This window comes from Ursus maritimus, unplaced genomic scaffold (genome assembly GCF_017311325.1).
Source record: "Ursus maritimus isolate PB19 unplaced genomic scaffold, ASM1731132v1 scaffold_7, whole genome shotgun sequence".
Classification (NCBI taxonomy): domain Eukaryota; kingdom Metazoa; phylum Chordata; class Mammalia; order Carnivora; family Ursidae; genus Ursus; species Ursus maritimus.
Genome location: NW_024426885.1, coordinates 55,162,173 through 55,174,687, shown reverse-complemented (window position 1 = coordinate 55,174,687; position 12,515 = coordinate 55,162,173). Strand labels below are relative to the sequence as shown.

General features: G+C 58.0%; 1 protein-coding gene across 1 annotated transcript in view; it reads left to right on the top strand.

Moving 5' to 3' along the window:
• COL13A1 (collagen type XIII alpha 1 chain) overlaps positions 1 to 12,515 on the top strand; it is a 144,908-nt gene that overhangs the window by 82,480 nt on the left and 49,913 nt on the right. Inside the window, exons 11-16 of the mRNA XM_040624694.1 lie at positions 3,967 to 3,993; positions 4,090 to 4,116; positions 4,895 to 4,921; positions 6,747 to 6,803; positions 7,866 to 7,931; positions 11,439 to 11,546. Of these exons, the coding sequence (XP_040480628.1) occupies positions 3,967 to 3,993; positions 4,090 to 4,116; positions 4,895 to 4,921; positions 6,747 to 6,803; positions 7,866 to 7,931; positions 11,439 to 11,546 (312 nt within the window). The remainder of the gene's footprint in view (positions 1 to 3,966; positions 3,994 to 4,089; positions 4,117 to 4,894; positions 4,922 to 6,746; positions 6,804 to 7,865; positions 7,932 to 11,438; positions 11,547 to 12,515) is intronic.

Below are 12,515 nucleotides of genomic sequence, written 5' to 3'. Positions count from 1 at the left end.
CCACTCCTTCCAGAAGGGAGAGTCTCCCCCCTTGTCAGGGGCCGCCCACTCCAGGGTAGGGGGCCAGTTCTCCGTGGAAGGGATGGGCCATTTAGAGGAGATGGGCCAGGCTGGGCTGGGATGCTATCCAGCCTCCCTGGGTGGTCACCTCTACATTGGGAGGACCCCCCCTCCCGCGGAAGGGCCTGGAATGCGCAGCATGGCAGGCTCCCCGCCTCCCTGGCCAGCCTGGCTCTGGTGTCTGTCTTCCTCCAAGTGCAGGCATGAGGACACTTTCCACTCACAACTGGGGTGCAGCCACGGCACGGGAGGCCAGAACCTGCCCGCCGAAAGAGGTGGCTCCCTTTGTGGATGGAAAAGGGGACCTGGCCTTCACCCCAGCTCCCCCTAAATTGCATGGGACCCTCAGCCACACAGCTCCTTCTGGGCTTCAGCCTGTCCGGTTAACTTAGGCCCAGCTACCAATAATTGAGGGTTTTCTATGTGGTGGGCACGGGGCTCAGTACTATGCATGCCGTATCCCCTTCATCCTCAGCATGGGCCTGTGCTCCAGGTCCTACTAGACACCTGCTTGACAGCGGTGGACCCTGACACTCAGAGAGTCTAAGTAACTTGCCTCAAGTCACACAGCTGGGGTGCGTCAGAAACAGGATCCAAACCCAAGTCTCTAATTCCTCCCTCCACGTTTTATTGCTTCTTCCCGTCCTTCTTTCCCTCTCTCCTTCCCTATCTCCCTGCCTCCTTAATACATTCGTACTGAGTATCTGCACTATGCTGAGCACTGTGCCAGGTGCCGGGGTATAGACAGGAGTAAGAAAGACACTGCCCTTGCCATCCTGTAGCTCACTGTCGAGTGGGGGAGCATGCATTTAAACAATCACACGCATAATTAACAAATTGCCTTGGCAACCAGCGTTATAAAAAGACAGCGTCAGCTGGCCCGAGAAACCTCGGTGTAACAGTACTTCCTCCAGGCTGAGGGGCAGAGGGGCTTTCCGACAAAGACTTGAACTGCGGCCCGAGGGATGAGGGTTTAACTAAGAGAAAAAGGAAGGGAAAGAGCATTCTGGACATGGGAGAATAGCACGTGCAAAGGCCCTGAGGCAGGCAAGTCCTTAAAATATCCACAGAACTGGAAAAGGGGCAGTGAGGCTCTCGAGGCCATGGGTGGAAGAGCTGGCTTTGGAACCTAGGTGTCCAACCAGCTTTCCTGTCCAAGACCACCCCCACTGCAGGTACATGTCCTGTTGCCCCTCCCCTGTTGCAAGCATTGCTGTGCACACGCATGAAGCAATGGACACCAAGGCAGGAACACTTCCATGCTGCCATTGTTCCAGAGGCATTGGGGTTTTGATGCCAGGAGTTTGGGGTGCTTATTCCCTCAACCCCTCCCTGCCACCTTCTTCCCCTTCCTAGCGGCCTGACACTAACCATAACACATCCATGGCAATCCCGAAGTAATAATGATGGTCAACTAGGCACTGTTCTATAATCCTCATAACAGCTATTATCCCTACTCTACGAAAGGGGAGATCGAGGCACAGAGGGGTTGAGTACATTGCCCAAGGCTCCACAGCTTCTAAATAACACAGCTGGGATTGAGACCCATGGGGTGGGATCTTACCACACTCCTTTCTGCTACCAGAGCCCTTTGTCTTGAGGGAAAGGAACCTTCTATGGGGCGCCCCCTCTGCCATCGCACTGCCCCACCCCACTGAAGCACCCGTGAGTCTCCCCTGTCTGTTTGGGGGTCAGGGAGGAGACCCCCTAACATGGGAGGAGAAAGGGTGAGGCCGTCCCATCTCCCATAAGCCCACACCAGTGTGATAGATCCCCTGTCTGCCTCTTAGTCATCCATCAAAATCTGACAGGCCCCAGAACCATTAGGCTTCTGTTTGGCTTGGCACAGGGACCCAGCACTATTAATTCAACACACTGTCTAGTGTAATTATCTTGGCCTGTTTATCATCTGTCTGTCTCCCACTCACCTCCATCCCCAGATGGTTTCCCTTCTGCTAGGCATCCAACATGGGGGGCTAGGGCTCACTCTCACATGCTTAGCCTGTGTCCTCACCTCAAAAGGGGATCCCCATACCCCAACCACCCCACAAGAGCCCCCAGAACCTAATGTAAGTAAGGTGTAGACAGGATCGGGGATCCCACAAGCCATAAAGGAGAGCTGGGACTCTGAATGCACATCTTATCCCTCCGCTCAGGGCTGTGCTGAGGGTGGGAGGAGTTCAGTCCCACCAAGCACTCACGACAGTGCCCGGCCCGGGGGGGGGGGGACAAGGAAGCACTTAGCGCATCACCCCTAACTTATCTTACAGGGCAGCTGCTATTCAGCTGGGGCTAATTGGTGCCGTGTGTTGTTGGGCCTTGAAATATTTAAGAAAAACTTGAAATCCAGATTTGTGCCATACTTTCTTTGCTCTTAAATGTTGGCAATCCATTGAAATAAAACTGTGTGGCATCAACACGATACCTCTGGGGACCGCTGTTGTGCCACGGGCCACCATCTGGGACATCTGGGCTGGGTCCTCCAAGGCCCTGCAGCCCCAAACCTTTGTGTTGCTCTCCTCAGCCGCTGGCCCTCCCCTTCTCCTCCTCTGCGTCTCTTTGTCATGAGAGAGGGTGGCCCGGTCACCTGCAGGCTGCTTTCCTGCCAGATGGGGCATGTTCTGCTGGCCTTATGCTGAACACCTGGTCAGCCACATGGGTTCAGTGCCCCACGGATTGTCCCAAAGCCCACTTGTCCCTTCCCATGAACCTCCTGGGAATTTCCCACTTTGGTTGTTGGTCCAGTTGACAAATCAGGGGCAAGAGAGGCTCTTCTTCCACCCACATAGGCCCCTCCAAGGAGATGCCGAAGAGACAGGTCCCGCAGATGGATCCCCACAGGCCCTCAGGAGGGTGGCTGGAGGGGACCTCAGGGCCACAGGGGCTGAGGCACTGCCTGTAGCTCCAGCCAAGTCTAGAAGCCCTGCCTTCTGAGCCCCAGCCCAGTTCAGAGAGCGTGGCGGAGTGGAAACAGCTGGACCTTTGCAGTCAGCAGACCCGGGCTCTCGTCCCAGCACCCCCGCTCCCTGAGCCGCAGGGCCCCGTCTCCATCACCTCGTCTGCGAGGTGGAGCTGACGTGAGCGCCTTCTCCGTGGGCCAGTGCGGGTGTGAACTCAGCACATCCTGAATGCCGGCCTCGGAGTGGGTCCTCAAAGCATGCACGTGTCCTCCCCTCTTCCCCCCACACCATCCTCAGGTCAACTCCTGAGACAACCAGCTGAACCTTGTGTCCTCCTCAAAGGACAGGGGTCCACCCTGACCTCAGGCTTTTTTCTCAGCCCTGCAAACTTGACAAGACACTCCAGAAGCACCCCCAAGACCCCTTATGTTCCTCTGAGGGGCCCAGAACATGGCTCAAGTCGCCAACCTCCTGCTTCCTCTCTTCACCAAAGCTTCTCCAAAGCCCCCCACATGTACCCTGAAGCCCTTCTGCCTTGGTGGGTTTCATGCTGAGGCAGTGCTGAGTAGAAGATAGAATGTGCCAGGGTCTCCTAGAGGCTTTGGGTCTCTACTTTTTGGCTGCAAGAGGAGACAGGCATGTGCGAGGCAGGGCAGCCCAGAGCAACACAGGAGCACCTGAAGTGTCCAGGCAGCCCCCTTCATGGCTGGCCCGTGAGAGGACGATGGAGGAGCGGAGGAGGAACACGTGCGGGCACCAAGGCGCAACTGGTGACACCCACTGATGGAGGAGGAAGCTGAGACTGGCTGTACAGTCCACACCACCCAGAACATCTCGGGCGCAGGAGGACCGGGCGATGGGTGGTGGAGCCCAGCCTTCAGGGCTCCGTGCACTAGCCCTAGCTCCTGACACGATCCGGTCCCAGCACGGTCCCCACCCAGGCCCGCATCTCTGACCTTGCCCGGCCTCGGTGCACCCACTGACCTGTGTGTGTTTCCTCCCACAGGGCCTGACGGGTCCCCGAGGACAGCCGGTTGGTACCTCGCCCTCGCGTTCCCCAGCAGGGAGGCTTCGGGCCCCTGCGGCCTTAGCTTCACTTTCTAACTCTGCCGTTTCTGTCTCCTCATAGGGACCTCAAGGACAAAAAGGAGAAAAGGTAAGCCTGATGGAGGTTTTCTAGAATTTTCATCACAGGAAACAGCCTCCCTAAAGGTAGAAAGCGGTCCAGAGCGGTTATTTTCAAATGTTCGCGTTTATCCGCAGAGCCGGGGCATCCCCCGTGGTGTGGCGGTGGATGAGCGGGGAGCAGACCCCTTCTCTGCCCCTCCCGCCTGCACCCCCGGGTGCTTCCGGAGCCCCGCCGTGAGCCTCTAAGATTTTGAGGTGTCTCTTTGTAAACCACTGGCCTGGCTCCCTTCCTGGCTTTGCACGTTCTCCATTTCCTTACGTATCTGAGGGAGGCTCTTCCGGGCTGGCCCTGGGCCAACAGTACAGGAACCTGGCACCCCCACCTCAGAGAAGGTGTCCGCGAGGGCCCCGTTGCGCACAGCCCGCCTCCGTGTCTGCAGTTCCCATCCAGGGACTCCTGCTCAGGGTCATTCAGTGGGCCCACCCAAAGGGTCGACCTTCTAGAAGCTACCTCCAGCCAGGCATGGAGCGTAACTCTTGACTGTGGTCATGGCAAGTGGGATATGGCAGCAGAATCCTGCCCTACGTTCCATGGGGCCGTGTCCAGGCAGGCCTCCAGGATTTCTTCTCTGCTGCCAGCCAGGGCCAAGGGAGGGAGTTAGTTCTGCCTCAGACAGTTTAGTCCAGGACCAGCGCAGGGCTGCTGGGTGGGGAGTACGTGTGGTACGTCCACAAGCCCTGAGGATGCCCCTCAGACACAATTTCCCCAGAGTGCCTAATGCCCTCTTTTTCCCTCCCTTCCCCAGGGTCAGTGCGGAGAGTACCCACATCGGGTAAGTGAACCCCTAAAACTGATCCATCCCTGGGGCACAGCCCCCAGCTCAGCCTCATCTACATGGGGCCCCCAGCACCCACAGAGGTTGGGGAACAGAAGCGTACAGCCCTCTCCACTCAGCAGCCAGAGCAGCGACCGTGGGGGGGGGTTGGCCCCCCCGGGAGCGGGCCGGGTGGTCGTAGCGCGCTCGTGCAGAGCTGGTCTCCAGCACCCATGTTCGCCCACCCGTGGTGTCTCTGTGTGTTTGCCCTGGGCCGGCCTGCAAGCCTTCGGGCGTGTGTGTGTCTGGAACTCCCGTCTCTGGCCCTGCGTCCCCTCTGCCCATCGCCTTCTCTGTAAGGCCGGGCAGCTTGTGTGAGTGTGTGTGTGTGTGTGTGTGTGTGTGTGTGTGTGTGTGTGTGTCTGACCGGGTGTGCGTGTCTGGCCGCCTGCTCCAGCTGAATCAGAGGGACTTTTGGGTTAGTCACTGTTGCAGATGACCCAGACCTCATGGTGGGAGATGACCGGGGGCCGGCTGTATCGATTCAAGGATAAAGTCTTAGGACTAGAGGAGGCCTTCTCCAAAACAGGGTGGGGATTTCTGAGCTGCGATGGTCTCCCAGTGGCCCCAGGCCGCAGCTCCTTCCTTTGCCTTGCTTTGCCCCTGGATATAGAGCCCAAAGCCTGCAGCAGTCCTGTTAGGAAGCTGCAAACTGAGCACCAGGAGCCAGGGGTCGTTCTTGGGACAGGGCGGGCAAAGACGTGGGCCCTCCAGTGAGAGCTCCCGTGAGCTGGGACCAGAAACATGTCGCTCTCAGACCCTAGTGTCCTTGTGCCGCGGGCCTCGTTGTGCCCTGAAGCACACACCGTGTGGCTTCCCCGGCTGCCGCTCTCATCAGGCAAGGAGACCGAGGAGGTGAAGACAAGCGCAAGTCAGGCTCAGAGCCAACGTGGCTCCAGAAGGCCAGCAGAAGGCCTTGCTAGCGGTGCCCGGCCACTCAGACTCTGAGCCCTGGGTTCCCGGGCCAGGGAGAGGCTGCAGGGGGTCTTCGCCATGAGCAGCTGGGGTAGAGGTTGAGGCCAAAGCGGGGCTGGGCCCCGGGCAGGGGGCGCCGGCCGGTAGCAGTGCAGACAGAGCCCGTCAGCGGCATGTGCTCCGGGACGCAGGGGCCCTGGTGTTCCGGCCGGCCTGATCCTGATACAATAATAGAAGGTCAGCTGTGTTGATTTGAAACGATGGGCTCACAGGATTGTTATGTTACCCGAAAGAAAGACAGCATCCCCCGGCACAAAGACAACAGAAGAGCAGACACATTGGCAGGGTGTCATCGTCGGACCTTAGCGAATGTGTGGGGGTGGGGGAGGGCTCTCTGCCCCATGATTCAACACAAGAAGAGAGAGAGAGAAGTGATAGAAGGCTCCAGAAGCCCCTTGGCCATGGAGTGCAGCAAAGCTATGGCCATGGCAGGGTAGGGAACGAGTCCGGCAGGGGTGAAAGCAGATTTGGGTGCTCAGCTGTTGGATAGGGCAAGGCAGCGGGCACCCCCCGGTTGATCCAAAAGTGGGTAGGAAAGCAGGAGGCATCTAGGGAGCGGGGTCTGTTGGTCTTCCGAGGGATCTACAGGAACAACAGGGGTGCCAGGCCCCCAGGCCCCCAGGATAATGGGAGATCGAGGCAGGTCCCTGCCTCTGCTCTAGCCTGCAGCATCCCAGGGAGGGAGGGAGAGAAGGGGTGGGGAGTGGGGGGGACGGGGTTCCCTGGGACAGGGCAGCTGGTGTCTGTGGGCTCCAGCACTCATGCCCCGGTTGCCCTGTCTCTGCCACCTTGGCCCCTCCCACGCCAGGAGCACCTAAGCAGCACTCTATCGGCTCTGCGCTCCAACCAGATCATTACCCTGAAGGTTTGTGGATTCTGGAAGGTTTCTGGGCCCCTCTCTGCTGAGAGAGTCCCTGTACGCAGAGCCCAACATTGCACATCCCCGGGCCCCACAGTGGGAGGTGGCGGGGCTCTCGGGGCAGCCGTGCCCCTAAAGGCAGCAGGGACCTAGAAAGGCCAGTTGGGCTCCCAGTTCTTAGCTCAGGGCCCTCCTGTTCTTAACACTCATCCCAGGGGGCTTGTGTGAGTTAAAATGCTTTTAAAAACAAGAGGTCAATTATACACCAACTTTGTTGTCACATGGGCTCTAACCACTTCCTAAAGCCGTGGGGCACTCAGCTTCCATTGGTAGAGACTAGAAGCAATGAGAATTTCCAGAAATGAAAATCACATTAGATAATGTGATTGAACATTGCCTCCCCTCCAAAAGTGGTTGAACATGCTGGAGACATCCTTGCCCAGCCTTTATTTTCCAAACGCACCCGCCCCAGGGGGAGACCTCAGTAGCACTTAGCTTATGCCCACACCAGCCACACCCTCGGCCGGTTCAGTCCCGGGAGCCCGACTTGGCACTGCCCTTGACCATCCTCCCCAGATTTGCTGACGCTAGCCTTTCTCGTTCAACCAAAAGAAGAACCCAGAGTTTGCCACACACCAGCCTGGCTTCGAGTACCCATTTAGCTGGTCCCGTGGCTCCCGCCCAGGTTCTCGACATCTGCGGCCGTCGGGCCAGCAGCCCCCATCCACGGCCAGGGACAGGCAGGGCCGGCAGTGCAATGGTGGGCTGTGTGTCAGGAGGCCACTCTCCCAGTCAGGGGGTGCTGCTGGCCGACACCCCAAGGGCCACTCCTCCTTCGGGGAGGGTGTGCTGTCCTAGGGCAAGCTCGGCGCTGCGCCCCTCCAGCCGCGAGAGGGCGCCATCCACACCTTCCCTCCCTGTGCCTCATGCCTGCTAATCACTCTTCTCTCTTCCTCTCCTCCCCTCCCACTTGGCCACCCTGCCTTCCTGGCGACATTCGGCATCCTTCTGAACATCTGCGATCTTTGGCCTTTGCCCTCTGGCCTTCCAACTCATCTTTCTCCTCAGTTGCTGCCTCTCCTCAATTCAGTACGACTGGCTCCACCCCCAGTCATAAAAAGACGGACCTTCCAGGTAGACACCTTCCCTTTGTCCAGACCACGTGCGGCGTCCCCAGGGGCTTGGCAGGTCTCCGGGCCCCGAAGGGCCAGCTGGGACTGTAGACAAAGGCAGACCCTCACTCTACCTCGGTTCAAGTCAATTAGGCAAAACCGGACCGGTGAATGTCATAGATGTGGAAATACACGACCCCCGAGCCCGGGAGACCCACCAACACGGCACAGTCCTCGGAGCAGCCGGCAGTGACAGCCGCTGCGGGGTGCCGGCCACTGCGCTGTGTGTGTGACAGGCCTGATTTCATTCCACCCTCTCCACCGTTTTCAGACTAGGGCACGATCGTGCTTAGTTCACAGATGAGGAATGGAGGTTCAGAGACGTGAGGCCGTTGCCCGAGGTCACACACCCAGCAGATTGTAGAGCACGCAGCTGCTCGGACTCCTATGAGCTGTGGGATTGGGGGCAAATTGCTTGACCTCTCTGTGCCTCTGCTTTTTCATTTGTAAAATGAGGGCATTAAGAATTCCTACTGCATAGGGTGACTGTGTGTGCGAAGCGCTTGGGATTGTTTCAGTGCACAAATTCAAGTGAATTTGTGCCCAAGGTCACACGAACAGTGAGAGGCAGAATGGGAAGCTGGCAACCAGGTCTTCAGACCCCACATTCGTGGCTCTCTTGGTTGGACCCACCCCTTTATATTTAGAAAAGGATTGCTTAGCACTTGATGGTTTGTAATCTGAGTTTGAGGAGTGAGGGAATTTGCAGAGGGAATGGAGCCCACAACCAACAGGTGTAATCATTGCGAGCAACTGCTTCCTTCTTCCTGCCTTATGAACCCAAGGAGGCTGGGATAGGACCAGGTTACAAAGACCACAGAGCCAGGGATCCAGGCATAGGCACTGCAGCTGGATTCTAGGCCCGGTGGCCCACGGCGGCTGCATAGGCCCCCAGCCCTCCTTACGCTGTGCAGGGGTCACCCCCTAGGCCGCAGGGATGCCAGAAGGGGCGGGGCTCTGAAACGCTCTCCGAAAGCAGACAGTGGGGCCCCCAGCCACCATCTGGCCCCACTCAGGAGTCAGGAGCCGAGAGGCCAATAGTTCAGGCACCTGATTGAACGAGGCTGAAGAATTACTCCAATTAACAGCTAAAAATACGGAGGGACACGTGATGCGTGTGCTCCCCGAGCCTGCATATCCCATTACGGCCGCCAAATCCTCGAGAGCCTCCATGTGCTCCCGACGCTTACTCCAAGCACGGCTCTTCAGGGGGCCCCGGCAGCTCAGAGAAGCACCAGCCCCCCGCCCCCCTGTCACCCGCCCCTACCTGTGTCGCACCCCACTCCAGAAGAGCTGTCCTTGCTCTCAGACCGGCCGTTCGCCTCGGCCCCCAGGAGCCACCTCCTGGCCTCAGCTGCCTTAGGTGCTGTTTGCTCAGCCTTGCTGGGCTCCAGGTGCCGCGGTAAGAATGCCACATGGGTTGTCTGGTGTAATGTCGCACCAGCCATCCGGCGGTGCAGGGGCCGTCGTCATCGTGCCCACCTTACAGAGGAAGAAACTGAGAGGGTGCCCGGGATTCCATCCACGCCCATGCGCATTACTGCTTCCCTTTTCAAGAGCAAGGTGTGGGTGAGCCAGAACTTTCTGTGCTGCCCTAGGTTTCCAAAGTAGAGAGGGAAGCGTAGGGCCCCTACTCTGCCTGCCGCAGAGTCTGCCTGGAGAATAGGGTTTTTCTGCTGCCGGCCGTCATGGGACGCAAAAAGGCTTGCCCATTTCCTATCAATAAACCAATGTTGATTTTACAGGCTCTGTAAGATGCTTAAACATTGGGTCTAACATTTGCTGAAAGAGGAAACTATATGAAATATGATGTACTTAGCAGATGGTGTTGGAGGTCATTTCCAAAGCGCAGAAAGTTGGACAGTGAGCAGTTTTTTCTGGGGGCTCATTTGGAATGAATAAGAACAGTCTGGAGTTCCAGTTTGGGTCCTGGCTCCCCACGGAATTCTCCACGTGACCTCGGTCAGGGAGCTCAACTTCTCTGAGCCTGTTTTCTCTTCTGGGGAATGGGGCTCGTGACCCATTTCTGCCCCGGCCCCCTCCGCCATGGACACTGTGTGCCCTTGAGTGGCTTTTCGGAGGGTACAGCAGGATGAAGCCTGGGCCCCAGCGTGACCATGCTGGGTGCCATCTGTGCGAGGATGTCCCAAGCCAGCGAGGTTCCGGCAGGAGCTGCTAGAATCGCACAGTTCTCGCTCTGAGGTTGTCACCCCCTGTTTCTACTTATCTTTTCCTCCTATGGGGCTGCAGCAGGAATCCTCAGCCCCCTGTCCCTGTCACAGAGGGTTGCTGAGAGCGCACTGAGAAGGCTGGCCGGCCTGCAGCTCCAGCCGCCCGTGTGCCCCAGCATCCCCGCCTGGAGCTCGCACCCCTTCCAGGCTGTCCTGCTTAAGTTTGTCTGCAGGGATGGGCCCCTTCTCATAGGAGTTGACCCCAAATGGTCCCTGGAGAGCTCACTTAGAAAATAACATGACAGCTTCGGTCTAGATCTAGGATGACCCTGGTTGGCCCCTGGCCCCATGATATGGGTCACATGGACCAGGCTTTCTCCTCCTCCTGAAGGAACACGATGCCACCCCTAGCTCCCTGGGCCCTCGGCCGGTCCTGGACACAGGCACGGTGGGTGACGAGGGCTGGGCTCAGAGCAGCTGACTGAGGAGTGGGGGCGGGGCAGAAGCACGCTAATCCAGACCCATGCAGGCATACAGCACTTTACAGTGTCAGCACTCAACCAAGCCCAGGGCTGCAGACTCAACTGTCTTCTGAGGCCAGGCACAGGCGACAGAAGTGACAGAAGCAGGCCGCACACGGAAGGGATGGGGAGGGGAAACTGAGGCACCTGGGGAACCCGGGCCACGCCTGAAGGATGTGACTGCCCTCGGAAACGTGGGCCTCAAGGGCCAGGGCTCCCAGTGTGACATCAGAAGCCCCCAGTCCATATGTTTTACACAAAATCTCTTGCCCACTTCTGTGGCCTCTGGGGGACCTAATTACCCCCTTTGACACTCGGGGCCAAAGAACCAGACAGCAGAAACAAGGAGCTGCTGTTGTCATTCGATGCCTGGGAGGCCCAGCATAGACAGAGGATGTGACAGCCACAAGGAGGGAGGGGCCGAGGCAGGCCAGGCTGAGGACCACCTGGGCGGGCCCCCGCACATCTGAGCGGGTCGGGCAGGGTCATCTCACTCAAGCCTCTGTCTCTGTCCCCAGCAGGGCTCTTGCTCTGGGGCCAGCTGCTGGTGCGGCAGGTCCGCTCTGGACCCCCCTCTTGGGGGCCTAATGTCTTGGCCATCTCCTTGCTGCCACTGGTCCCTGCATGCCGTCACCACCACAGCATCATCACGATCACGCCACACCGCCTGCCCACCAGCACCCACGGCGGGGCCTTCACCGGGTGCATGACACTAGGGCGGGAGCCGCTCCCCAGCCCTGGGCCTCTCCCTCTAACTCTTGTTTCTACCAACATCAGGGTGAACAGGGCCAGGCCGGTATCCAAGGCCCGCCGGGGCCACCAGGCCCCCCTGGACCGAGCGGACCTCTGGGGCCCCCGGGACTGCCAGGGCCCATGGGGCCACCTGTAAGTATCTCCATCTTCTCTCTACCACCTCCCCTCCCAAGATTTGTCCCAAGAATTCTCTGGAAGCATCCAAACCTTACATCACTGACGAGAGCCTGGGTCCCCACTGAATGGGCGGAAACACTTTGGCAAGGCCCCTGGACGTGGGTGGCTCCTGCGAGAAACTGCCCATCCCTGCCACGCTCACCTGCTGCACTCTGGTTGTGAAAACCCAGCTGCTGGGCCCAGGCTGCAACAGCAGTCCTTGCCTTCCGGGGAGGAACTGCTAAGAGGCTGCCCCTTTCGCTGCTTTAGATTCCCAGAGGTGGGATTGCTAGGTCATGCTGTGGGCCTAGGGAGCCAACAGGCACCCCCCTCCAGGCAAGACCACGCTCAGGCAGGAGTAGGTCAAGCCCAAGGTGCATCAAGCCCCCCTTTCCAAGCCCGAGCCAAGACCCTGCTCTCTCGACCTATTTAGTGCAACAGAGCAGCGGGGCAGGCCCCTGGACTTCTTTGCCGAAAACGGGTTCTCCCGTCTTAGAGCCAAGACGAATGTCCTATGTTACTGAAGGGACACGGTTAAGGACAAAGTCTGTTTAATAATGTTTCTTTCACGTGGTTGGAAAAAAAAAAAAAAACAACCTGATTTTCTTTCTTATGACAAAGACGTCATACAGGGATTTGTGAAAAATTTGGAACACGGACAAAGAAAACGTTTTAAATTGTCTATTTTGCCATACCCAGAGCTCCCCATCATTCCCATTTTGGAGGGTCCTGCTGTTTTTCCCCTTAGACTTGTCCGCTCGTAAACATTTTCCACGTTGGTCACGTTCTGAGTAACGTCACAGTTTGTGTCCCGTTACGTTTTTCACTTAACACCATAAACTGCACCCTGTCTTTGGGCCGGAGTTTCCCGTGATGTGGATTTTCGGGCTGCTGGGCCTATTTTGGAGTGAAAAGTTCCCTTCTGTGCTGTAGATCCTGAACATA